The 25,856-nt window shown below is 36.6% G+C and overlaps 3 protein-coding genes across 5 annotated transcripts; 2 read left to right on the plus strand and 1 right to left on the minus strand.

Moving 5' to 3' along the window:
* The first annotated feature begins 1,313 nt into the window (after positions 1-1,313).
* Positions 1,314-17,910, plus strand: gnl2 (G protein nucleolar 2). The gene is made up of 16 exons (XM_079837333.1): positions 1,314-1,503; positions 2,980-3,064; positions 3,208-3,302; positions 3,431-3,570; positions 7,080-7,264; positions 7,411-7,477; positions 7,582-7,740; positions 9,523-9,636; positions 10,283-10,411; positions 11,665-11,769; positions 11,858-12,016; positions 12,335-12,442; positions 12,745-13,217; positions 13,327-13,406; positions 17,252-17,328; positions 17,428-17,910. The coding sequence occupies exons 1-16, from the start codon at positions 1,440-1,442 to the stop codon at positions 17,560-17,562; spliced, it is 2,175 nt and encodes a 724-aa protein (XP_079693459.1). The 5' UTR covers positions 1,314-1,439; the 3' UTR covers positions 17,563-17,910.
* On the minus strand, positions 17,852-21,003 carry dnali1 (dynein, axonemal, light intermediate chain 1). 2 transcript variants are annotated; one of them, XM_079837337.1, is made up of 7 exons: positions 20,845-21,003; positions 19,674-19,756; positions 19,429-19,562; positions 18,756-18,925; positions 18,492-18,670; positions 18,080-18,244; positions 17,905-18,007 (listed from the first exon to the last, which is right to left on the minus strand). In XM_079837337.1, the coding sequence occupies exons 2-7, from the start codon at positions 19,752-19,754 to the stop codon at positions 17,966-17,968; spliced, it is 771 nt and encodes a 256-aa protein (XP_079693463.1). In that variant the 5' UTR covers positions 19,755-19,756; positions 20,845-21,003; the 3' UTR covers positions 17,905-17,965. The 2 variants fall into 2 exon arrangements, with proteins under 2 accessions (XP_079693462.1, XP_079693463.1); XM_079837336.1 differs by lacking the exon at positions 20,845-21,003 and having other exon boundaries at positions 17,852-18,007; positions 19,674-20,044.
* snip1 (Smad nuclear interacting protein) lies at positions 20,370-25,856 on the plus strand. 2 transcript variants are annotated; one of them, XM_079837335.1, is made up of 5 exons: positions 20,370-20,427; positions 20,505-20,688; positions 20,872-21,001; positions 22,183-22,754; positions 25,022-25,856. In XM_079837335.1, the coding sequence occupies exons 2-5, from the start codon at positions 20,528-20,530 to the stop codon at positions 25,275-25,277; spliced, it is 1,119 nt and encodes a 372-aa protein (XP_079693461.1). In that variant the 5' UTR covers positions 20,370-20,427; positions 20,505-20,527; the 3' UTR covers positions 25,278-25,856. The 2 variants fall into 2 exon arrangements, with proteins under 2 accessions (XP_079693461.1, XP_079693460.1); XM_079837334.1 differs by having other exon boundaries at positions 20,385-20,427; positions 20,512-20,688.

The following is a 25,856-nucleotide window of genomic DNA, read 5'->3' on the forward strand; positions in this document are numbered from 1 at the left end:
GGACGCTAAATAATGGCGCAAATACCAGTAAATTGACTAGCGCAAGCCTTAGTAAATTACTCTGTGGGATTCATTGAAATACTCTCCTCCCATAAATATTGCATCTGAAAGGGAAACTCTTACAAATGCATATGTGCAATAAGGTCAGCTGCAAAAATAACTACACGCCTTTTAACCATTAATTTTTCACTGCATGTCTTCAGTAAATTCTGACAGTATAACGGCAAAAGAGGGTTTGTGCTGGAGCAAGCTGTTAGTAAATCTGGCCCTAAATCTATATAGAATACTAGTATTATACAAGGTATGCCTGGTTCTCATTGACTGTGTGGGCCGCCTCAGAAGCCATTATCTACGCATTCCACACAGGCTCTGTGCAGGTTTTAAGTTTACACGATACACCGGCTGGCAACACAACACAAACGTATCGTTGCTCCAAGCTGAAAACTGTTTAAATGCATCTGTGTAGTGTTCTTTTAATACCATTTTGACAATATGCAAAGTTTATTGTTCCTTTTTCCAATTTGTTTTCTTTAACTTGAGTGGAATGTAATCTTTCAGAGTAGAACATGTGCTAAAAGAAAACAGGTAAATCATACATCTTAACGTAAAGTTTTAGAGTTCAAACGGCTCTCTTTAACGGTCCAAAAGCAGAAGACAACGTCTTAATTAAATGTAGCAAACAGACACTCAACGACATGGGGACAGGATAATGCAACTGAAGCAATAACTATCCCGGAATGCCCTCTTCTGGGTATACAGAGTCCTGCATGTGTAATGCGTGCATTACCAATTGTCATTCTAAAATGTAATACGAGCTTTCTGAATTAAATATGTTTCCCTGTTAATTAAACAGCATGGGAGCAATAACTGTAATGATGCTGTGTTAGTCTAAGAAGACATTGTTAAATAGCTCAGGTTTAGCAGCTTTGTGTTCCTTCAGACCCAAATATAGCCTACTGAACAAATACAGGGAAACATAAAACATGGCATTTATAAAATATAAGTAATTGGTGAATAAAATGTGCATGATTTTTTTAAACAACATTTAAATTATTAATCAATTTATAAGTACAAGTTTATATAGGCTAGTTTCTGCAACTCCATTTCTTTAAAAGTTTTTAATCATATTTCTCTGTACATTAGTTTGTATTTGACCCATAGGCTACACCGAATTATTAGCGTGTGTAGCATACCTATGGGTAAATGTGGCTTTTTAGATATACATGATTAACTTAGATTTCAGTCCGAGGAGCTACTGACTTTTCAGAACTTGGCGTCGGCGGAAAAAAAAAACCTAAAATAATAAAATTGTCGCCTGATTGATGACGTACTTCCTGGTTGTGTAGTTTATTGTAACACGTGGAAATCTACAGTGGACTGAAATACAACTTTATTTCTTTATTTACAGTATTGGGAGTGTACCAGAGTAATCGATCACAATGGTTAAACCAAAATTCAAGGGGAAAAGCTCCATAAATACCTCAACCTCCAGCAGTAATCCCGGTAAGATGAAACGAACCATTGGTCTGGATATGAACTGCTAGCAAGGCTAAGCTATTAGAAAACTCTTGTTGAGAAGTATACAAATCGTCTATAGTTATGTTTTCACTGTTTCATGTTGTAAAGCAAAGTTCTTTTATTCAGGGTTACTCGTTGATTGTGTGTTACCACGAATTCTGTTAAGCATTTAAATGTCCATTCAGAGGCTGCTGGCACTTACATGTACCAAACATGCCTGGTTTTTACATGACAGTTATAACATTAAATAAAAATCGTTCGTTTGCTACCACAATGTTTGGATGTTTTTCAAAAAAAGTTCAGGGTCAGTGACAAAAAATATCTTTACATTGTCTTTATTTTATCACTAGAATTGTTTTTCAGATAGGCTATATATTTTTCACCATTGTGGACATATTTTTCTATCTATGAAAACACTGCATGTTTTTCATCTATGTCAAATGCTTAAATTGAATCAATACAAGTTGTCAGTCTGAGCAATTATGGCTGTCACTTACATTAGCTGTCACATTTTTAAACATCCCAAAGATTTGTTACTTTTAGAGCCATTTTGCACTGAACCCTGATTATTTTTCTTACACTGCTCATAATAAACAATCTATATAAAAAATGCAATCTTTCTCTTTGTGTAATCAAGAATTAGTTAAGGATATATACAAATTATACGTTATAGTTCAAAAGTTTGGGGTCTGTAAGATCTTTTTTTTTATAATAATAAAAAAATATTCAGCAAAGATGCTTTACGTTAATCAAAAAGTGGCAGTGAAGACATTTACTGTTTTAAAAAAATGCTGGTTTTAATTAAATGCTGTTCTTTTGGGCTATTCGTCAAAGAATAGGCCTAATCAACAATAGAGTATCCTGGTTTTCACAAAAATATTAAGCAGCACAACTGTTTTCAACATTGGGAATAATGTTTCTTGAACAGCAAATCAACATATTAGAATGATTTCTGAAGGATCATGTGACACTGAAGACTGGAGTAATGATGCTGAAAATTCAGCTTTGCCATCACAGAAATAAATGGCATTATAAAGTAATGCCATTAAAACAGAAAACGCACAAATATTTTGCTATATTACGGTTTTTACTGTATCCTACATTTAAAAAAAATGCTACCATAGTGAACACTTCTTTCAAAATCTTACTGTCCCCTAACTTTTGAACATTCTTCGTTGATAAATATGTGATATAGGCGAATAAAATATACGGAAGACAATTGCAGTGATATTTGACACATTATTAATTCAATAAAATATTTGAAAACAGAAATTGTGCATTATCCATTGACAAGGCAGTTGTTAGACTTTGGAACTGACATAAGGCCTTCTGTTAATCGGGACCCATGTTCCAATTTAACAATCTATCACAGTTATGCAGTGCACCCAAATCTACTAAACATTGCACTATATGTCCCTGTGTATAACATTGTTTGTCTTTTTAACATTCCCAATCCTACAGACCGAGTCAAGGGAGCTGGAGGGAACAACATGAGGGACCGTGCCACCATCAAACGATTGAATATGTACAGGCAGAAGCAGAGATGGTAACGGTTTGACCTGTCATTTACAAAGTGAAATATACAAGATTCAGATTAGTAGCAAACACTAGTTGTAGTGGGTTATGAGGTTTTGGCAAGAATTAAAGTTAATTATGATAAAACATGTTTTTTCATTATTATGCTCACAGCAATAACCGTGGTAAGGTGATCAAGCCCTTGCAGTACCAGAGCACAGTTGCTCCTGGAACTGTGGCCAGAGTTGAGCCCAACATCAAGTGGTTCGGTAAGAGCAATACACGTTTTAATGAATATTATTGTCGGGAACTATCCACAATTGTCCTCTTTTCCAAGTAGAATTAGGACCTGAATGTATGAATATTTATTTGTTTTTCCCATATGCTCCCTGCACAGCCAATACACGTGTTATCAAGCAGTCATCCTTGCAGAAATTTCAAGAAGAAATGAACACAATAAAGAAAGATCCGTACCGAGTAGTGATGAAACAGAGCAAGCTACCGATGTCCTTGCTGCATGACCGAATAAAGGCACACGTGAGTATACATCTGCTGTTTATTAATGCAAAAGTACTGTTTTTTTTTTTTAAAGCCCAATGTAGCCTATTGAGAGGAGACAGGTAGGCTAATTGTTGGCACGAAACCTTTATAAAAGGTTTGAGATTTGCAGAGCAGACAATCCCATAATTCATTGCGATGAGCTCAGTAAACAAAGTTTCAAAAAATATAAGAGAATCTATTCAAACATCTAACTCTGGGCTTTGCATGATACTGTTTTATTTTAGTGTGATTTAGGCACTATTATAGTATTTATTAGGGATGTGACGGTGAGGAAATTTTCCCACCGGTTAATTGATGTGTGACAACACCGGTAATACCGGTATCACCGGCGGAGGCTTTTAAATCACTAATTCTATCTAACCGAAAGTAACATGCACACGACCGCTCTGAACTGAAAACGCGCCAGTGCGCGCACACCGTGAATGACAGCTCGTCTGTAAATGCGCGCTCTGTGAGGCCATGGGCGCGTCTCAATCAGTTCCCTAGTTCAGAATCAGTAGTCAGGGCACTGATCAAGCATTGATCAGTCTATGATTGAGATGCACGCCATGAATGCACACTGTTAGTTCGCCCGTAAAGCCTCGTTTATACTCGACGCGCCCGCACGAGCGCGAGGGTGCGCGCGGCAAAAATAAATGCGCGCAGTCAGCGTAGCGCGGAGGCTCGCACTGCGGAGCCAGGCGAAAGTAAACAATGCGCGCTCTGTGCGGCCGTGCTGCCCGTGCACATTTTACTTTCGGTTTTTAATTAGCGCCAATTCGGCTGCGGGTTGCTTGAATTGTGGGTTCATTAGCCTATTATTTTTAATGAAAAACACAACAACAAAACAAAATGACAAACTCCCTTATATAGGCGCTTTTACGTTTCGCTTTGAAACCAAATCTTCCGTGATCATCTCAGTCAGCTCCTCACTCTTAAATCTGATGAATGACTCCTGCCGCCTCCGAGACTCACGGTCGGATCCTGCTTTATTAAGCAGATACGTTCAGTTTTTATTTGTATTGTCTGTTCTCTAACTGAACTAAATAATTTTATTAAAAAAAAAAAAAAAAAAAGACGGTGGGCGGTGCCACGGTGGGCAAGTGATGTAACCGGTGTTGAGTCTGGACACCGGTAACACCGGCAACAGCGACTATCGTAGCAAGCCTAGTATTTATTAATATATTTTCAAATGAGATTTTATTTTTATATTGTGATTATCATTTAAAAGTTTAGTAATAGCCGTTCACTGGTCATTTTTATTATTTTTTTGAATTTCTATTTAGTTTTTTTAGTTTTTTTTTTTAGTTTTTGCAAATTTACTACTTCAATTTAAATGTATACATTTTTTCAAGGCAACATCTTTTTTCTAGTTTACATTTAAGTTTTTCATCTAATATTTATATATATTTTTTGTTTTATTTCAATTACTGAAGATGATTAATAGTAGTTTGTTAACGATAACAATGCTGACGTTATTTCTGCTGTTTCTGCCTACATAGATGGTACAAATTTAGAACAGCAGTCAAAGTATGATATTGTGTGTGTTGGTAAGATTAGAAAAAATAAAGCAACAATGTCCCTGACCGTAAACGTCTCGTAACTTGTTGACCTCATGTAACACGTGGTAACTACAGCAAGAACACAACAAGAACAATTGTTGTGCCACGTTAACGGTACAGTGATTTTATTAGTCTGACAGCAGTGTAGTGAGGGCACGTCTGACAGGTCAGGACCTGCAATAGAACTTACTCTTTGGCACGAAAGGGCCTGCCATTTGCAAGTAGTAAAGAACAGAGCAATAAATATGTGCTCAGAATAAAATGTAATGTTTTGCTCAGTCCTTCATGTTCCTCCTGCAACTGTTGTTGATTCATTTCAAGATCTAAACTGTTCCATGTGCGCACGAAACTTTTTAGGACTTGGTGTAATGAACGTACCACTCTACTTTTGTTCTACGCCTCAGAACTGTGACACTTGCTATGTTTTTGTTCTTGTATTCAACCTTGGTTGCAGGGAACTGGCAATTCTGTGTCTCAGTTATTGATTTTCATCCTTTCTTTTTGATTTGTGGTGTTTGAGCAGCTCCTCCAGCGTGTGCCGTAATGCCCATTGTTTGCGCACATTCTTGGTCTTTCTCAGAAATATTTTGAACATGTTGTGATGTGGTGGTTAGCCTCAAATCAGGTTGTTTTTTATCATCCACGTCAATTGTTCCGAAGAAATGCAATCTTACCAGAAGTACAATTTCTTACGAGAAATGTTACTGGCTTTGACAAGATCTGTAAATTGCTTGTTGTTTTATTCCATCCTCTGTTGCAACAGTGGTATGGCTTCCCTTTTGTTTTGTTTTTAGGTCATTACAGTTTGCAATTTGCCTGGGTGCAGTTAAACGTGTAAGATGTTTCGTTCGTTATTCTTTTTGTGTGATTTTGATATAGGCATATTTGTCTTTATCAACACTAAAATTAGCTGCCTTTTTGTCCATAATGTCTCTAATGCTCACCAAGGGTGTATATATTTGATCAAATTACAGTAAAAGCAGTAATATTCTGAAATATGATTACAATTTGAAAGAATTGTTTTTTATTTTAATATATTTAAACAAAAAATGAATTCCTTTGATGGGTTTTTCAGCATCATTACTCCAGTCTTCAGTGTCACATGATCCTTCAGAAATCATTCTAATATTTTGATTTGGTGATCAAGAAACATTTCAACAATGTTAAAAAATGTGCTGGTTAATATTATTTGTCTAAACAGTGATACATTTGTTTTGTTTTTTCAGGATACTTTGATGAATAGAAAGTTCAAAAGAACAGCATGTTAAAATATATATATATTTTTGTAACAATGTCAGTGTCCTGATCAATTTAATGCATCCTTGCTTGAATAACAGTATTCGTTTTTTGTTGGGTTTTTTTATTAAAAAAAATTACAAACAAACTGGCACAACTTAAGAACAGTAGTGTATATAAAATTCTAAATATGTAAAGCTTGTGTTAAACCACATCTGCATTTAGTTTACAATCTGATCTTTTTTTGTAATGTCTAGACGGTCAGATCGGATTTAAAGTTTTCTTTTTTTGGGTTGTTACAAAGTGTATAATGCTTTCTGGAGCTGTAGCCAAATAAGCTTGTTTAGTGTATTATGTCTCTTAGCATTGTGTTGAGGCTTAAATCTTTACTATAGAAGATTTAAGCACCTCATCAAACAGAAAGTCAGACCTAAAGAAAAAAAAACAAAGTGGAATATTAACAAAGTCATATTAATGTATGTTTTTTTGCACATTCTTGTTAGCTATGAAACGTGTTGAGTACACTCTGCTCTCCCATAAATCATTGGGGCATCTTTCCTCTTGGGAATGGGGCACAGATAGCTATCAAAATGCTTACAAGTGCAGTAAGATCGGATTATTCATCAAAAGTTATGAAGATCATGGTAAGAGGATATTACAATTCTCATGAAATCTGTTTGTCAATTGATGATCTGCTGATTCTTGTAGAACTCCAAGGTGCACATTCTGGACACGGAAACATTCGAGACCACGTTTGGGCCAAAGGCACAAAGAAAGAGGCCCAACTTGACTGTGGGAGAGCTGAAGGACTTTGCTGAACAGGCAGATGTCTCGACTCAGAGCTACAGTGCTGAGAAAGACCGTGATTTGGTGTTTGAGGACAGCGGAGTCAAGTAAGTGGAGTGACTTCTAAAGTTCCTTTAGCTCAGTACATCCATACTGCAGGAACTATGCCCTGTTTGTCTAGCATGTATGGTTTATATATCATGATATAACTGGATAAATGCCTTAAAGCCATTTCATTTCTCCATCACTGCAGGGACGAGGCTCGGGAGGAAATCTTCAAGAAGGGTCAGTCAAAGAGGATCTGGGGCGAGCTGTATAAGGTAGCTAACAACATCTCCCAACAACTTGCTCATTGAAAGTTTGAATGAAAACCACAGTACTGCCATATGATGCCAAATTCTAAAATAAAGCATGTTTTGCGCAGGTGATCGACTGTTCAGACGTTGTCATCCAGGTGCTGGATGCTCGGGACCCTATGGGCACTCGTTCCAAGAGCATTGAGTCCTACCTAAAGAAAGAGAAACCTTGGAAGAACCTCATCTTTGTGCTCAATAAGTGTGACCTCATTCCCACATGGGTTACGGTAAGAAATGAGAGCAGTATACTTCAATACTAGTTCCAAAAACCTGTTGAGCTGCCTGTTTAGGCTGGAATAATGTTCCAGATGCTGTTTAAGAAAGCTTCCTTTGGGGAAACCCAATGTAGAATGCAAGCACAGGGCACATCAGTAAGCGAAGTGAAAAAAGCCCATCCAAAATGCCAGAAACCATGCCAGAAATGTCAATTATAAATCTACTTATTCAATCAATGGTGAAAAATATCATTAAAAATAGTTTTTTCCAGCGTCTGTATGTGCTAGTGTTAGTGTTTTGTCGTTAGCTTAGCAACATTCTAACATGGCCTGTGTTGAAATCAATTTATGTTGGTGAAAGAAAATTTCAGAAATCTTCATTCAGTAGCAAAAAGTATATTGGAGTAAAGATATTAGTAGTTCAATCTAATTTGAAAAAAAAAAAAAACACAATTTTTTTGTGTGTGATGTTTATTTGTATTAGTGCTATTAGCTTAGCATTATCATAACACTAGCCTCTTCTGATATCCATTTAAATTGGTGGTAGAAATGTCAGAAGTCTTAATGATAAATATACTTGTTCATTTAGTAGCAAAATGTATTCATAAAATGGTTAAATCTAATGAAAAAAAACGCTTTTATGTGTGTTATGTATTTGTATGCCTATTGTTAGTTTAGCACATTCTTGCCTGTGTAGAACTTTCCAAAATGGTCACTTTTGTTGTTCCAGGACAGTTAAAATGTATGGAACCACCTATGTAGACAGCAAGGCAGCTCACTAGGTTTTTGGAACAAGGCCACTCTCTGCAATGTGTCCTGTCGTACATTCAATTATCCTGTCTCTGGAGTTTGTTTCACTGACAGACAGGCATGTTTATCTTGGCTTGCCCAACTTTTGTAATAGTTAACCAGTTAAAGGCTCCTTCCCTGACAGATATATTTCCATCTTTCACATCTATAATTCTTGTTGTTTGAAAATTGTGTTATTGGTGATTCTGAAATGCAGCAACAAGAAACGAGGGAGTTCTACCAGCTGTTTATAAGCCGCAGACCTTTGCAGTCAAGCCAAAGAAGCATTGGCCTACCTCCTTCAGATTTATGACTGAGGTTTTTTGTAAACCTAACAGGAAAATGATTGGGAAACACATTATTTTTTGTTGTTGAGAGGGAATCACTTATCTTTCTGCAGTGATTCTTGTTGGGCAGCTCATGCCCTTGCTCTTTTTTTTTTCTTTTTTTATAAATATGTTCTCTCTTATCAAAAAACATTTCATAGATCACTTCTAGTGTCTAGACCTTTTGGAGACATTTAGAAAGCCCACGTTTGACCAGAATTTATCCTAAATTCCATGGATTTCATCCTACGTCATAAGTGAAGAACAAAACGGGATTTAAAAAGGCAGAAACTGACATGAAAATCATATGTATACACCAACTGAAAAAAAAATATTTTGCGCTTGCATACAAGCAATTTAAATAATTGCTATAATAACATTAATAAAATGTAATATGAAAGATAAATAGACAACACAAAGCAGTTAAAATGTTGTGTGTAATTATATATTTTCTTGCCATAAATGTAGCTGGCAGCAAACACTTACAATTATATTAATACACATTTTATACACATGAATATTCGCTTGAATTTAAGATGAACTGCGATTTATAAAGAGGGATGCTTTTTGGAAAAAAAATTTGTTCATATGGGCGTTTTACAAATCGTTGAATAAACTGTCATACGTTCACTTAAGATCATTGTACAGATTCTTGCTTATACATGTGTGTATGTTGTAGAAACGCTGGGTTGCAGTTCTTTCTCAGGAACACCCCACTTTGGCCTTTCACGCCAGCCTTACCAACTCCTTCGGCAAGGGCTCCCTTATCCAGCTCCTTCGGCAATTTGGCAAGGTGAGAACTTAAACATTTACAGCATATTTGTATGTGCATACGCATCATCATGCCTTGGTAATCAGGGTCTGCAGGTTTTAAACACACAGCAGTTTCGCTCCACAACGTTTATCTACTCAAGCCGCAGTTTTAGGACAAGATAAGCCTGTTTTCTGACAACAGATGTTGAAAGCAGTGATTTGGTCAGGTACCAGATGCACCCAACCCTCCCATACTATTGGGCTCCTCTCCTGTCTTCACATCTGCCTCTGAGCTATTTTTGGGAGCACAGCCGTAAACAAAAACTTGGAAATACTAAAAAGGAGAGTGGGCTTACGTAACATAAATTTTGTTGAGAGTTATATGACGAGACATTCTTTAGGAGTTAGAAAACACTGGTACAAAAATATCCCGGTTACCATGCATGCAATATAAATCTGCAGGTGTAATGACATTTAAGAGTCCTTTGTAGGTTGGGTATCAAGTCTTCATTTTTTTGGGCGGGAAGAGTTAATCCAAGGTTGCTTGCTTTCTTGACCTCAATACTATGAAACCGAGATTATATCAGAGGACTCGACAATATGTGTGTGTATTTCTTCTATTCAATTGCTGTTTTTCAAAATGACATTTGCCTACTATTAACGTGTCCATTTTGTTTTTTGTTCAGCTCCACTCAGACAAAAAGCAGATCAGTGTTGGCTTCATTGGTTACCCCAATGTTGGAAAGAGCTCCGTTATCAATACCCTGCGCTCCAAAAAAGTCTGTAACGTGGCACCCCTTGCTGGTGAGACTAAGGTAAGACCTCAGAAGCTTTTTTGGTTTATATCTCAAGGATGTTTTTTTTTTTTTTTTTTTTTCCTGATTTCTGTTTTTCTACCTGAAAAGTATGACCCACCTGCAATTGTGTAAATCTTAGGAAGTACATTGGTGTTTTTAAATACATTTAAGATACTTTGTTCTTTTGCGAGCAGCACATGATCCAATGATGCTAATTTATGATCCAATGATGCTAATTTAAAAGTGCCATATTCTTAAAAACATAATTTACCCCAAAATGAGAAGTCTGTCAAACCTGTATGACAAAAGGAGAAATTTAACACAATGTTCAAGCTGCTATTTTCCATGCAATGATTATGAATAAAGAGGAAAGGCTAACAACCAGCCATTCAGCACCCATTCAGCTTTTCAAGTCGCCTTCTATTTAACAATTTTCATTTTTGGTGATCTGTTCCTATAACATCCACTAGTTATCTACCGATCATGAACATCAGACGATTGAGCGACTCCTCTTGCACGTGACATGAAACGATCGTGAATTTATTCTGTAGTCCACTCGTGAGTGTAAAAGTACCTGCCAGCTCCTGACATGTGTTAACATTTTGGATGGCTTAAGTTTCCAGCAGTTTGGTTTTGGCTGCTACTTTTGTGTATTCATGTTTTTGTGTGAAACTACTTTTTTATGTTGTCAAAATTTTCCTCTCATTTCACAAACATGGAACTGAGAAATGGTTTTCAGAGAGCGAGTGAAAGTTCAAGGCGAAGGAAAAACACATTACTGACAGAGGCCATTGAAATCAGATTCTAAACAAATCTGGACTTCCACGCTCTTCTGTTTATGTTTTAAATGATGAATTACATAATTAAAAATTTCCCTTGTGTACCCTGATTTGGGTGATTCTTCAATTATTAGACATTTTCTTTCCACTATTTTCTTTTCTTTGAGAAACAGTGTTTCTAGTTCAATTATGAAATAAATAGGAAGGTTTGATTGATTATAATACTTTCTGTTGTGCCTCCTTAAATAGTTTTTCCTAATGTTGAAATCATGGTTTAGGCCTGTTTAGTTTAATTTTTATTATCTCAAAAGTTAATTGACTGCTTGCTAACTTGTTGCAAGTTATTATAAATCGCATTTGTTTAAATGCAGTACATTATATTGAAATGTTTTAGGTCTTGTGGTTTCTTAAATGGAGGCAATGGACGGATCTATGGACTGGTTCAAGCTCAAGCTTTATGCCACAACCAACTGTTTTGTTTCTGCCTGACAGGTCTGGCAGTATATCACACTAATGAGGCGTATTTTCCTCATTGACTGTCCTGGCGTCGTCTACCCCTCCGACGACAGCGAGACTGACATTGTGCTGAAAGGAGTGGTAGGTTGACCTTGAATCTCAAAGTCAACCATTCGGATTTTGCAATACCAACGGCTTCATCTACTTATTTTATATCGTTTGCTTTTAGGTCCAAGTGGAGAAGATCCGAACTCCAGAGGATCACATCGGAGCGGTGCTGGAGAGGGCCAAGGCAGAGTACATCCAGAAGACATACCGCATTCCATCCTGGAGCTCCGCCGAGGATTTCCTGGAAAAGCTCGCCGCTCGCACCGGAAAACTGCTTAAGGTCTGGCCTGATTGTGGAGTATCTGATAAAATGAACTGTCAGCTCGGTCCTCGCGGCACATTTGTTTATTCGTTCCTCTAGAGTGTCCGATTGAGATGTGACAGTTTGCTTACTTTAAGCCGGTGGAAAACATTTCATTTAAAGTTTGAATGGCCAAATTTTCGATACTATCATGCCAAAACCACTAAGATTTAATTCAAAATCAAGAGTTTTATAAAAGGGTTTTGGCCTACTGGTTGGTTCACATCTTTATCTTTGTTCAAATACTGTACGTGTCTGCTGTAACGACTGGTATTTTGTGTCGTTCTTGTAATACAGGGTGGAGAGCCAGATCTGTCTACCGTGTCGAAAATGGTTTTGAATGATTGGCAGAGAGGACGCATCCCCTTTTTCGTGAAGCCCCCTGGGGGCGAGATGGATGAAGAGGTAAATGGACATTTGTTCTTAATTTCCCACAAAGTTTCGATTATTTTAGTAAAACAATATCTCAGGCTCTATTCAGAAATGGGTTCCAAGGCAAATCTTTGCTAAAAATTAGAGCTTTGTGTTTCTCAGAAGACATTGTTTATATGTAACTTCCTTAATGCATATTGAATTACTTGGTACAAATCCTTTTTAAGTCACTGTGGCCAACAAAATTGCTTGAGTTTTGCCAGTCTTTATACTGGCAGACTCTAATGCACTTTTAAACATTTAGTCTTAAACTGACACTTGATTTTTCCACTCAGAACAAAGCACAACCGATGCTGGAAATGTCTGAGATGGAAACCGAAAAGGAAGAGTTGGAAAACAGACTTGAAGCTCAGGATGTGGAGGGGGCCTCATCTAGCCAGCAGGAAGAGCTTTTGAGGCAGAAACAAGAGGAGATGCAGAAACTCTTCAGTAACGTCAAGCAGAACTTTGGCAAAATAAACGTTGCTCCAGAGTTCACCGAGGAGGACCTTGAGCCTGTCGAGATGCCTGACATACTAGAACCCTCAGGATCGGAAGATGAGCAAAATGAGCAAGATGACGAAAATGAGGAAGATGAGGAAAAAGAACAGAGTGGAGAAGTACAGGAAGAAGAATCCTCTGTTTCCGGCCTCACGACCACAGCAGAGAAAAAGAGCACACGTGAAGTGAATAAAGAGATGGATGGGAAGATTGCCAAATTGAAACAGTTTCTTGACCGTGCCAAGTCAAAGCACTTCTCCGCCATACGGTTTGTTTACACTCATATTGATAAGGTTATGGGAGGGTTCTGTGATTTGAGTTCTGTGTTCAGCGCTTATCTATTGATATTGTAATGCGTTGTCTTGATATTTTTACAGCATACCTAAAGGCCTTTCTGAGAAGGTGTTCACTGAAACCATAGCAAAGCAGAATGCTGCAACTAATCTGCAACGGAAAGGTACACCCAACTAACCCAAGTTGATGCCAAATGTTTGTATTAAAAAAGATATGACCGCTAGAATTGCATATTTAAAGGGATAGTTCACCCAAAAATTGTCATCATTTACTCAGCCTCACATTGTTCCAAACCTGTATGAGTTTCTTTGTTCTTCTGGACACAAAAGAAGATATTTTGAAAAATGTTTGTAACCAAACAGAGAGAGCAACCATTGACTACCATAGTATTTTTTTCCCTACTATGGTAGTCAATGGTTGCTCTCTCTGCTTGGTTACAAACATTTTTCAAAATATCTTCTTTTGTGTTCAGCAGAAAAAAGAAACTCGTAGAGGTTTGGAACAATGTGAGGGTGAGTAAATGACAGAATTTTCATTTTTGGGTGAAAAAAATTTATGTTTTTATTGTATTTTTGGAGTAAGATTTTTGAATCTCTTTATATAATTTGAAGAATTCTCTAATGCTCACCAATGCTGCCTTTATAAGTAAAAACCGTTATATTGTGAATTAGTTTTACAATTTAAAATAGATATTAACTGTTTTAATATATTTTAAAATGTAATTTATTTCTTTGAATGTCACCAGGGTACCCGCGGGATCTTAAAAAGTCTTAAATGTCTTTAAATTCAAAATCAAAATTTTAAGGCCTTAAAAGCCTTAAATTCGCTGAAGTATTGAGTTCTAGGTCTTAAATAATTTTAAACGGGTCTTAATTTTCCTACCTCTTGCTCATTGAAATGCTCCTGCAGTGTTTTAGAGAGAGTGCGTGTGTGTGTGTGTGTGTGTGTGTGTGTGTGTGTGTGTGTGTGTTGTTAGTTCTTTTTTCGCTAGTGAGAGAACAACATGCATCTTATATTGCAGCCAATCAGCATTCTTGTTATTGGCGCGGGTCTCTTTCGGATTGTACCACAGACGCATCAAACGGATTTTATTCTTCAGCTTCAGTTCTCCAGTTCTTATAGTTCCGCGATCGTGAAAGCAAAGGCGAATCTTTCTTACCTGCCATCTCGCATAATGACCAAAAAAAGTATGATATGCCCGATAGCACTAAAAAAGAGTTTAAAAAGCGATGTAAACCCTGAATTCATTCGCTACTGACACACGGACCGATGTCAGACTGGCCGCGGATTCTGCACGCGTTTGCCGCCTGTCAGCGCTCGCGCGAGTGTACGTTACCGAATCTAGCCTCATTACTGTTGGTCTTAGAGTGAAAGCAACCCAATATAGCCTATACCCCCTCCTGGGGCCTGTACCATGATGGTAGTTTAACAAACTCAGGGTTACAGGATTAGTTTTGAGTTGACAAAACCAAACCAATCTATCCAGGCTTTGTTGGTCCCATGATGCTGATCATCAACTTTCTCTGTCAACTCAGGCTTTGATCCTGAGTTTAGGAGTTTAGCTGTGACATCAGTAGTGAACAGCCAATCACACGCTGTGGATCAGTAAAACTGAGATTCACTTCTCACGAGAGAAGCAGTGTGATTAACTTCACTCTTCTGCAGAATATACATGATTGAAAAATATTAAGAATTGAAACAAATTTACACAGAAGAAAAGAGCTGTCGAGGACAACTTTAAGAAAAATCTTATACATCAATGCAAGTAAAAGTTATGAAGTTAGTTTAGTTGATAGAGAGAGAGAATTGAACATTTATGCTCACATATAATTTTTTATAGATTTAGTTATTGAATTTAAAGCTTATTTGAATGACCTTTATATAGGCTATTTATTTTAATATTAACAAAATGCATATTAATGATTGATTTACTAAAATTATACATGTGTAATTGATTAAGGGTATAATAATTACATAAATTATTTTTAAATAATTCAAAATTATTATTATTATAAATAAGCATTGTTAAAAGCCAGAGGGTTAAGTCTTTAATAGCCATTTGCTATGTAGTGACCTTTAATTTGGAGAAGAAAAAGGGGAGTGACTTTATTGCATCAGATATGTGTCACTTTGCTCACAGCTGATTGGTCCAATTTCAGTTTGATATCTCTTATCCAGAACATAACCTGCCCTGGAGCAGGTTAGCTGTGGAGGGTAAGTTACTATGGAGATGAACACTGCTAAAAGCCAAACCACTTTAATGGTACCTTAAACCCAGGATTGGCACAAACTAAGCTTAAACATATCTGGCTAGCCAGCTAAACCGGCTTCATGGTATAGGCCCCTGTATGTGTAGTTAATATTAATCAAACAACAACAACAACGGGGAAAAACAAACAGTAGCCTACCTAAACTAAAAGCACTGCTTGTATCTGTATATTTAAGTTGTATTTATTTGTCCTATTGTCAAACAAGATTCAGGAATTTTGTTTGTTTTATTGCCATGTGTGACTATTGTGCATCTAACATAATGATATGGTAAATGTGGCATCCTAATTATGAAAGAAAAAAACATGCACATTTCTGAAAATGACCACCACAAAATCAGTCATTTTGATCTCACAAAAAATGTATATATTACACACACACACACACTACCGGTCAAAAGTTTGAGACCGATAATATTTTTAAAATGTTTTATGTGTCTGCTCACCAAGACTGCAGTTATTTGATCCAAAATACAGCAAAAACAGTATTATTGTGATTTTTTTTTTTTTTTTTTTACAATTTAAAATAACTATTTTATATTTCAATATATATTTTAAAAAGCAATTTATTTCCGTGATTCAAAGCTGAATTTTCAGCATCATTACTCCAGACTTTAGAGTCACATAATCCTTCAGAAATATTTTTTTAAACTTTCTATTTCAGATAAATGCTGTTCTTTAGAACTTTCTATCCATCAAAGAATCCTAAAAAAAATGTTTTACACAACTGTGTTCAACACTGATAATAATCATAAATGTGTGTTGATCATCAGATCCTCATATCAGAATGATTAGTGAAGGGTCATGTGACACTGAAGACTGGAGTAATGATGATAAATTCAGCTTTGATCACAGGAATACATTACACTTTACTATATATTCACATAGAGAACCGTCACCACACAACTGTCACAATATTACAGCTTTTTTGTATTTTTAATAACATAAATGCAGCCTTGGTGAGCAGAAGAGACTTCTGTAAAAACATTAAAAAATCTTTCCGTTCTCAAACTTTTGACCGGTATGTTTGTATATTAATCCTGGTGGGATTGAGCTATAAGGAAGTGCAAGTTTACTAATACTGTTCAATTTGAATAAATTAATTTGCTTTGCAAGTAATTTTGTGATTCTGCATTTCCTTTTGTAAGTTTTTTTTTTAAATTGTGTAATATAGGTCTTAAATGTAATTCATAATGGTATTGAAAAGGTCTTAAAAAGTCTTAAATTTGACTTGGTGAAACCTGCAGATACCCTGGTCACATGATCCTTTAGAAATCATTCAAATATTCTGATTTGCTGTTCAAAAATGTCTGGCTACATTTTATTATTATCAACATTGAAAAAAAACAGTTGGGTATTTTTGTAGAAAACATGATTGATTTTTAGGGATTCTTTGATTTTATAATATAACTTTTTTAACATTATACATATCTTTACTGTCACTTTTGACAATTTCATGCATTATTGCTGAATAAAAATCATTTAAATTTCTTTCAAAACGAATTATTACTGGCCCTAAACAGTATTTAAATATTCACAATAAGATTAATTATTAAATATTGTTATTGACAGCACTATAAACAGTATTTAAAAATCTCCATAATGCAAGGTATGACTTGCGAACCCAGTTGAATACACAAAATATTTCCACAGAATATTTTCAGAGATGTTTTGATCAGTAGGTGATGTCTGGTACTTTTAAAGAAGCGAGTAAAAGACTCATCCTTTTTTTGTTTTCCAGCTGTGACAGTAGGCAAAAAGAGGAATGCTGAGGAAGATGAGGAGTCTGCACAGTCTACCAAACTCACATCTAAAGAGGTATGTACTTCTCCTATCTTCTTAATTCCTTGGTACAGACATCTCAAATAAATGTGAGACCAAACTAATCTCTTTCTCTGTGTTGAACTACCCAAACAGAAAAGAAGACTGGAGCGAGCCCAGAGAGTGAAGAAAGTGGGGGTCCGCTATTATGAGACGCACAATGTCAAGAACAAGAATAAGAACCGAAAAATGCCCTTGGATGGCAAGAAAGCCAAACGAGCTAAGCGATAAGACCTAGTCAGATACCCAGTCACATCAATCCCTGTTTCCATCGTCATGTCGGTGGCTAAGAACATCTGGAGTGAAATCGCAGTGATTTGTGTAAAGGTGAAGGTTTGATTGATCTGTGGTGCAATCGTTCCAATGCACTTTCATACTGTGGCACCACCCATCCTTATGAACATTATGACTACAAATCATTTCAGCACTGTGCATTTTCAAAGTTTTTAACTTAAGACAGTGTTCTGATTCTGCAGTGTTGAAATGTGGATCATGTACCGGTGTGTCTATGTCTGTTCATTTTTCTTTTGTTTGGAGGGGAGAAAAGAATAAATACTCAGAACAGATGCTTTTATAGCCTAAATGTTTTATTTATTGAAACTGAATAGTTTGTGTATTATTATTCTAATAATATCTAGGCTTTATTCTTCAAGGTAATTATGCCCTCCAGTTGTGCCTAAAAAATAAACGGAAACATTAGAGTCTGATAAATAATGTCATAAATCTCTGATGATAATCTCTGCTTTACCTTGAGTTGCTGGTTGGTTCGTTTGAGGAACTGGACCTCTTCAGCATGCTTCTTTTCCTCAATTTCCCGCCGTTCTGCTTCCCGTCTCTCGATGGCCTCGCATTTAGCTTTCTGCTCATTCAGTAGCCTCTCCAAATCTCGCTTCTCGCTCTCCAACTCTGAAATCTACCAAGAATAGAAAAATTTTAATTGTCAGCTTACTTTAAAGGTAATGACTTTTCTACTGCAGAACACAAAAGAAGATATCTTGAATAATGTCTCTTGTGTTCTTTCCCCACAAAAGTCAGAAAATGCTTTGGATGCCATTGACTTCCATTATATGGACAAAAAAAGCAACATTTGAAATATCTTCCTTTGTGTTCCGCAGAAGAAAGCAAGTTTTGGATTTCTGTTGAACTTTCCCAATAAGGACCTTGTTCTCCATATCAGACTTTCCCTGCTCCCCCTGAAGTGCTTTCCTCATGCCAAAGGCCACGCTGCTCTCGTACAGTGTCTGATAGGCAGCGATGGTCATGCGAATCTCATCTCTTACATTCAGCAGCAGAATGCCCCGCTCGACACAGTTAATGGTGACTTGTCTGATTAACTCGTCTAAGGGATTTGAAAGATTGTACATTGTAAATCAATGTCAAGTGCTATTAATATGGCACTTCATTTAGAAAATATGTATTTTTACCGAAGCACTGAGAGTAGAGCTCCCTGCGGACTGAGCAGATGCCCATATCTCTGGCCTGCCTCTCCTGCAGGCTTTTTTCCAGCTGTGCTTGCAACTGAGCAACATCCATTCGTGTGCATGGAGCGCTGGACACTGGCTGCACCCATAACTGGTCGTCCTCCATCCATTCCCTGCAACAACCATTTGTAAGATTTATACAATTACATCTAAAAGTTTGGGGTCAGTAAATGTTTTTCAAAGACGTCTCTTATGCACACCGAGGCTGCATGTGAAACATTATTACAATTTATATTTAAAAATGTAATTTATTCCTGTGATGGCAAAGCTGAATTTTCAGCATCATTACTCCCATGTCACATGACATGATCCTTCAGAAATCATTCTAATATTTTGATTTTAATGTATATTTATTTCAGGATTATTTGATGAATAGAAAGTTCACAAGAACAGCATTTATTTGAAATACAAATCTTTTGTAACATTATACGTGTCTTTACCGTCACTTTTAATCAATTTAATGTGTCCTTACTGAATAAAAGTATAATTGTGTTTTTCTTTCTCTAAAGCTGATTGGGCCCGTTATTTTAAAAGCTAGTGTGTGAAATGTTTTATGGTGGTATCAGCACCCAGTTGAAGAACTTCTAATCATTGTACGAGGTTTATTTTAGCCTACTTTGGTGGTAGAATGGTTTTTAGCGTCTCTTCGGTTTGCTGTGTGGCGGCATCCAAAAAGGGACGTTTGGGTGGAGGAGGTGGGACCGGGCCGATGTCAACCATCTGTTGGGGACTCGCTTTCAAAGGGCGACTCTGTGAAATGTGAAGACAGAGAAGAAAATCAAGAGCTTTATTACAACAACAATGTAAATTTTACAGTGGTGTTTTTTTTTCGTATAACGTAAATACAATAACTGTGCTTACCCATGGAGACTTCCTCTCTGTATTTGTGCCCACTAACACCGGATAATCATACTTCAACAAGGAGTCAGACGGAGTAATCATGCCTGTAATGTAAAAGTGCCAAGAAAAAGTTCAGTAATATTTAAAATTCGGCGTTTTGGTATGAAGCTTTGTAAGACTACGAATTCCCTCGGTAGTGCTGTTTCGTTGTTTACGTTGCTATAACAACCGCGCTTGTCCCATCAACCAGGCTTGAGTCCGCAGTAGTAAAAACAAATATTTACAAACTATACTGCTAAAATTACCGATTCAATATTTATCAATTTTAATCCTTTTAAAATAAATGACACAATTATATTGTGGTATTTTATTTTTCTAGACAAGCCCATGACAGAACTCGCCACTGGGTGGCACTACATGTTAAAGCAAAAAGGCTATTGGCGCATGAAAGATTAAATATGATTTTGGATAGATACGTGAATATGCATCCTTTTAATCGTTGTATAAGTTACTTGTTTTAGTTTTATTCTGTTTTTATTACGCTCTTGCACTTTTTATTATTTTATTTTAATATTTACATCATTTAACAAGTAAAAAAATGTAACATATTGTTTAATGTATATTATTAAGATTTTTCTTTTTAATTTCGCGGTAATCTCTGTTTTAAAAACTTATTGGTGCCCTGAAGAAAGCGGAACTAAATTGCTTTTCAGAGAAGAAGGGACCGATTTCTTCAGCGTACAATCGTCGAACCGGAAGTGTACATGGAAGTTTCGTAAGTGTGGTTTGAATCTGTTTTCATGCTCTCCTCATGCTCTCTTTTGGTATGAACGAATCTTACTTTTTACGAAGCTAATAGGCAAGCTCATTTCGTAATGGATAACAGGAGACGACATAGAGAATCTCCTGCCCGGGTTGTAAAGACAAAAATTAAGCAAGAAAAAGTGAGTCCCGCGCGGCCTCCGCGGGCTCGTCGATCCCGTTCAGGCTCCAGCCGAGGCAGCAACAGCCCTCCACCGAGACGACGAGACAGCAGGTAAGCACCTTATACCTCACAGCCTTTTTATCTTCATGACAGCTCAGCCGAATGAAGAGATAGGCCAAATAAAAACTTAAGAGCATTCCATTAAAATATTGTAGTGTGGGCAGGATCAACAGGTGCTTTTATATTACGTTGCCAGTGGTTTCTTACATAATGTTTCCTGAACTGTGTTTGTAGATCACCAGTCAGAAGAAAGGACAGATCGCCAGCGAGAAGAGACCGTTCCTCGGGCAGACAGCAGGAGAGGTCACCTCGACCCCGGAGGAGCAGAAGCCCGCATCGCAGCACTGACGTCAGGTTAAAGCGGGTGAGTTCGGTCGAGCCACAGATCAACATATACCGAGTTATTTCATGAACTGCTGATAAAACTGCCTTTGAAGTTGTTAAAGGCCACAGAGGGTTTTGGCGCTAAACTTGTTGGTACCACAGTGGGGAAAATATGATTTGACCGTTTAATAAATAGTAGGCTATATTATTTACCTTTTAATAGGAATTTAAAATTCACTATTGGTATATGTTAAATTGTGGATATTTTGGAAAATATAAGCAATTTTCATTATATTTTAGAATATTTATGAACATTTTGACATTTGTTGTTTACAAAAGATTTTATTTAGTTACTTTACAGCATTAAGGCCTGTTCACACTAAGGACAGTGACCATAATGATAACGATAAAGACAGTTCTAAATGTTATTTTAAATGTAAAACAATAGCAGAGTCCACTCCATAACTATAATGATAATATTGATGGAATTATGATTTTGTTTTCCAGATGATGAACGATAAAAACATTGACAGCCAATCAGAATCCATTCTGCTTTAAAAATCATTTAAAGCGGTAGACTGCTGGTTCAGACGCTAATATAGTTATTGTTATCTTTTTAGTTATCATTCTTGGTGTGTACAGGCCTTTACACAATTCGTAATAATATTGTAGGCTATATTATTTTCTTAAATAGGGATTTAAAAAAAAACAAGTTATTATTATTATTGGATTTTATGTTAAATTGTGGATATTTTAGCATATTTATGAGCAATTTTCTTTGTTGTTTACAAAGGATGTTATTTACACTTACATTACAGCATTACAGATACAACATGGTTTTAATAATATAGTAGGCTATGTTATTTATTTAATAGGAAATTAAAAACATATTATTATTGTTTTTATATATATATATATTTCATTGTTTACAAAATATTTTGTTACAATTGTTACAGCATTACAGACCCAACATTGTGGAGACATCTGAGAAAAAAAATAACACATGAAATGACACCTTTTATATGCAGTTAATTATCTTCTTTAAAAAGAAGTTTAAAAAAACTATTTTCTCTATATAGGTTTATTTCTGTAAGCTTGCTTTTTTTTACCTAAATGTTTCATTTATGTATTTATTTTATATTATATTTAAGTATTATTATTGAAAGCAACTAAAAAGGCATACTTAGTGGTGGCTTTAAAGAGATTTTGTTTTTATTACAGGAGCAAGATGATCACAGAGGATCCGAAAGTCATCGGCATCGTGAGAGAAGGGATGATTCAAATGACCGCAGAGTGAAAAGGGAGGGAGAGCGTCCACGGCAAAGAGAGCGAGACAGAGAACAGGACAGAAATAGGGGAAGAGAACGGGATGCCCACATACAACAGCAACAGCAGGCTGAGAGGGAACGGCATAATGAACGGCGGCGAGAGAATCGCCTCAGACAGGAGGCTCAGAGTGGCAGTGGTGACGACGGGGAACAGGAGTCTGGTGGTCAACAGGATAGTGATTCTGCTCCTGCAGCTGAGAAGGAAAAACCCAACTTTGAACTATCAGGTGCCTTGGTGGAAGATACCAATACGTTCAGGGGGGAGGTGATCAAGTATAATGAGCCTCCTGAGGCCCGTATCCCCAAAAGAAGATGGCGTTTGTACCCCTTTAAGAACGACGAGCCGCTCCCAGTCATGTACATCCACAGACAGAGTGCGTATCTACTTGGACGACAGAGGAAGATTGCAGACATTCCTATCGACCACCCTTCTTGTTCCAAACAGCATGCTGTTTTTCAGTACAGGTCAGAACAACTAAGATATTATGGTAACAATTTACAATAAGGTTTCATTTGTTAACATTAGTTAACTACACCAGTTAACAAGAACTAACAATATTTCTACAGCATTTACTCATCTGGAAATGCTATCATGGATTTTCTATTGGAACAAATTGGAGCAAATGCGAACGCAAAAATTATATATGTTGTAGTTTCTGTTCACCACTAGGGCTACCCATATATGACGACTTCTGCTTCTGAGAACCCCAGAAATGTGAAAAGGACCTGTAGACTTGCATTCAGATCTGCCTCCATCCAATCAACAATGATGGACGGAACCAAGTCCCTGCCCCCCCAATTTTAAATTAATATTAAAGTACAATTAGACAACATAGTGAATTATGATTATAAAACTAAATTTTTTATTGGCAAGAGGAAAATTAGCTATGTTGAAGTTGCGCACAAAACTATTCAAAAGAAAGGCAGTGGGAAATATTTACTTGTGTCATCTCTGGTGTCAGCCTCCTGAAATGTTTCTCCACGACCACCAAAATATTTAAGAATGGCTCCTCCTGAGAAAGTGACATTTAGTTTTTTACAATTATGTTAAGGGTAAATTACAAGAAATCCAATGTTAAATTATATTATTTAATTATTGGTTGATTAACTCTTACATACTGTTCATATTTTAAACCTTCACAGCATGGAGTGAGATATTTTTTACCTTTAATGATTACATACAGTAATACATTCACTGTAAAAAAAAAAATCAGGTGCCCAATTGAAAATTTTCTAGTGAGCGATCACATCTAAAATTTTCAGTTGGCCAAATTTAATTTCTTGAAATTTAATTGAATTAAAATGCATCAATTCACATTAATTCAATTTGGCCAACTGAAAAATTTAGATGTGATCGCTCACTAGAAAATTTTCAATTGGGGACCTGCTTTTTTTTACAGTGTTCTTTACTAAAATTTACCACATCCATTTTGCTTTTAGGTGTCTTGTATCGATCATCATTCAATAATGTTTCAGAGAGGACACTGTGTTTTCTTTAGGTTTAAATGGTCTGGGTGATTTAGCTTAACAATAGCCTATATAAAATATTTCATAATAGTATATAGATTAATATTTATTAATAATCTTTAATTGCCTATTCAATTAAGACCATAAGAAAAAGCTTGTATTTAACCGCTTTATTTTAAACTTCATTTTGATTTTGACTGTCAAATGATTGCTCTTTCTCTTCCTATTACTTTCTTTCTCTCGAATGTTCTTAAACAATTTTTTTATTGTAATAAGCGTCTATTGAGACAAAGATTTTTCGTTTTTTTCTTTCCCAGAACTAGTGTAGGTCATGTAACGTTAACTGTTAAAAAGAAAATACATTCATAGGAGGTGGGTCTGTCTCTACGCGGTCTGTAGCCCAGAGCTGGGGCCGACGGCTGGACCCTAGCGCAAGCAATGTTGATTCAGCATAATCGACGGACAGCTAACGTTATGCTGCGTTCACACCAAACGCAAATAGAGTGTCTGGCGCGAGTGATTTGATTTCAATGTTAAGTCAATGGAAAGGCGCGTTGACGCGCGTCTAGAGGTCCCGCGGCGCGGAAGGCGCTTTTCGCGCGGTGCGAATGACGCGAATTGAGCGTCTTGCGTGATAAACTGCGGCGACGCTGGCGAGTGCAATCTGTAGTTAGGGGGCCCCCTAGTGGCGGCGGGGCCCTAAGCAGCCGCTTAGTTCGCTTATAGGGAGAGCCGGCTCTGCTCTGCGGCATAATAAAAGCTCAGTGAAATCAAGACGTCATCAAGCTACGCCTTTGCTTTGAATAAGTGACCTCTAGCGGCAAAAAATTACATATTGTGGCTTTAATGGACCTGAACTAACTGAGGCACAACTAATGAACTAACATTAACAAAGAATAATAACTACTGTAACAAATGTAGATATCGGTCAACTAATGGGCCTCACTGTAAAGTATTACCTATTATTTAGTTATTTTGCACTTTAATCTGTTTGAAACATTTGTTTACTTTATACATTATGTATTGTATTGTTTTATTTAAATGTTCTTTTTGTTATATGAAAAAGTTGGACCTGTTAGGACAACACTTTTTGGTAACTTAATTGAATACCGTGATGAGAGCTTTAGTAATTATCGTTATATGAAAATGTAATACCGTCACATGCTTAAATGTGACTTTAAAAAATATAAAGAAATATTATTCAATTTATGTGAATTTCTTCCCATAACGATTGCCCTTGTCTCTTTGACTTTTATCATCTTCAGATTAGTGGAGTTCACACGGGCGGATGGCACGTCTGGCAGGAGAGTGAAGCCGTACATCATCGATCTGGGTTCTGGTAATGGCACCTACCTGAACAATCAACGGATAGAATCTCAGCGTTACTATGAGCTCAAAGAAAAGGATGTGCTGAAGTTTGGCTTCAGCAGCAGAGAGTACGTGCTCCTTCATGAGTTCTCAGACACAGCCGAGGTTGACGCAAAGAAGGAGGAAGAAGACGACGAAGGTCTGGATGAGTAGTTCTAGCCTCAACGTTTACCAAAGTTACCTGTGTTGTGCTGGACTCTTCGAAAGAATTTCCTCCGTAGGAACAGGACGAGCATGAATTGCTCATTAATTCATCATTTTCTTGTGGACAATGAAACAATCATGCCTGCCCAAGTTGTCTGTATGACTCTATTCTCAGGTGGATAGCTTTGTATCCCGTCAAACTGTGTACAGTGTTGTCCCTCAAAGCAAGTGCTCAATGCCAGAACTAATTAATCTATCTTCAAAATAAACATATATTTTGGATACTCTTGAAGTAGAGAATATAATGTCCAGATTTGGTTACTGTAAATATACTGGATGTATTTGATGTGAGTGCTTGTTTCATGTTTTTTTAGTTTGTAGTCTGTAATTGGAGAGAAACTGTGTCCTGGTTAGTTAGCGTCAGCAAGTTAATCATTCTCATGGTTATTCCGAAAATACTGAAACTAATTTGAATATTGCTATACAAAAAATGCCATCTTTCTTTTAGATATTTTCTAATCGCTCACAGTACATTCATATTTGATTTTTAGATGTTTTGTATTGTAAAAATAAATATGAGTAATAATG

This window comes from Gobio gobio (genome assembly GCF_949357685.1).
Source record: "Gobio gobio genome assembly, chromosome: 15".
NCBI lineage: Eukaryota > Metazoa > Chordata > Actinopteri > Cypriniformes > Gobionidae > Gobio > Gobio gobio.

Coding starts and splice junctions, on each gene's coding strand:
- gnl2 (XM_079837333.1), top strand. CDS start 1,440: ATGGTTAAACCAAAATTCAAGGGGAAAAGCTCCATAAATACCTCAACC. Junction 7,478..7,581: donor TCTGGGGCGAGCTGTATAAG/GTAGCTAACAAC, acceptor TGTTTTGCGCAG/GTGATCGACTGTTCAGACGT. Junction 12,017..12,334: donor GCACCGGAAAACTGCTTAAG/GTCTGGCCTGAT, acceptor CTTGTAATACAG/GGTGGAGAGCCAGATCTGTC.
- snip1 (XM_079837334.1), top strand. Junction 20,689..20,871: donor CCGAGACGACGAGACAGCAG/GTAAGCACCTTA, acceptor CTGTGTTTGTAG/ATCACCAGTCAGAAGAAAGG. Junction 22,755..25,021: donor CATGCTGTTTTTCAGTACAG/GTCAGAACAACT, acceptor TATCATCTTCAG/ATTAGTGGAGTTCACACGGG.
- dnali1 (XM_079837336.1), bottom strand. CDS start 19,754: ATGATTACTCCGTCTGACTCCTTGTTGAAGTATGATTATCCGGTGTTA. Junction 19,563..19,673: donor CAGAGAGGAAGTCTCCATGG/GTAAGCACAGTT, acceptor CACATTTCACAG/AGTCGCCCTTTGAAAGCGAG. Junction 18,926..19,428: donor AAAACCATTCTACCACCAAA/GTAGGCTAAAAT, acceptor TGGTTGTTGCAG/GGAATGGATGGAGGACGACC.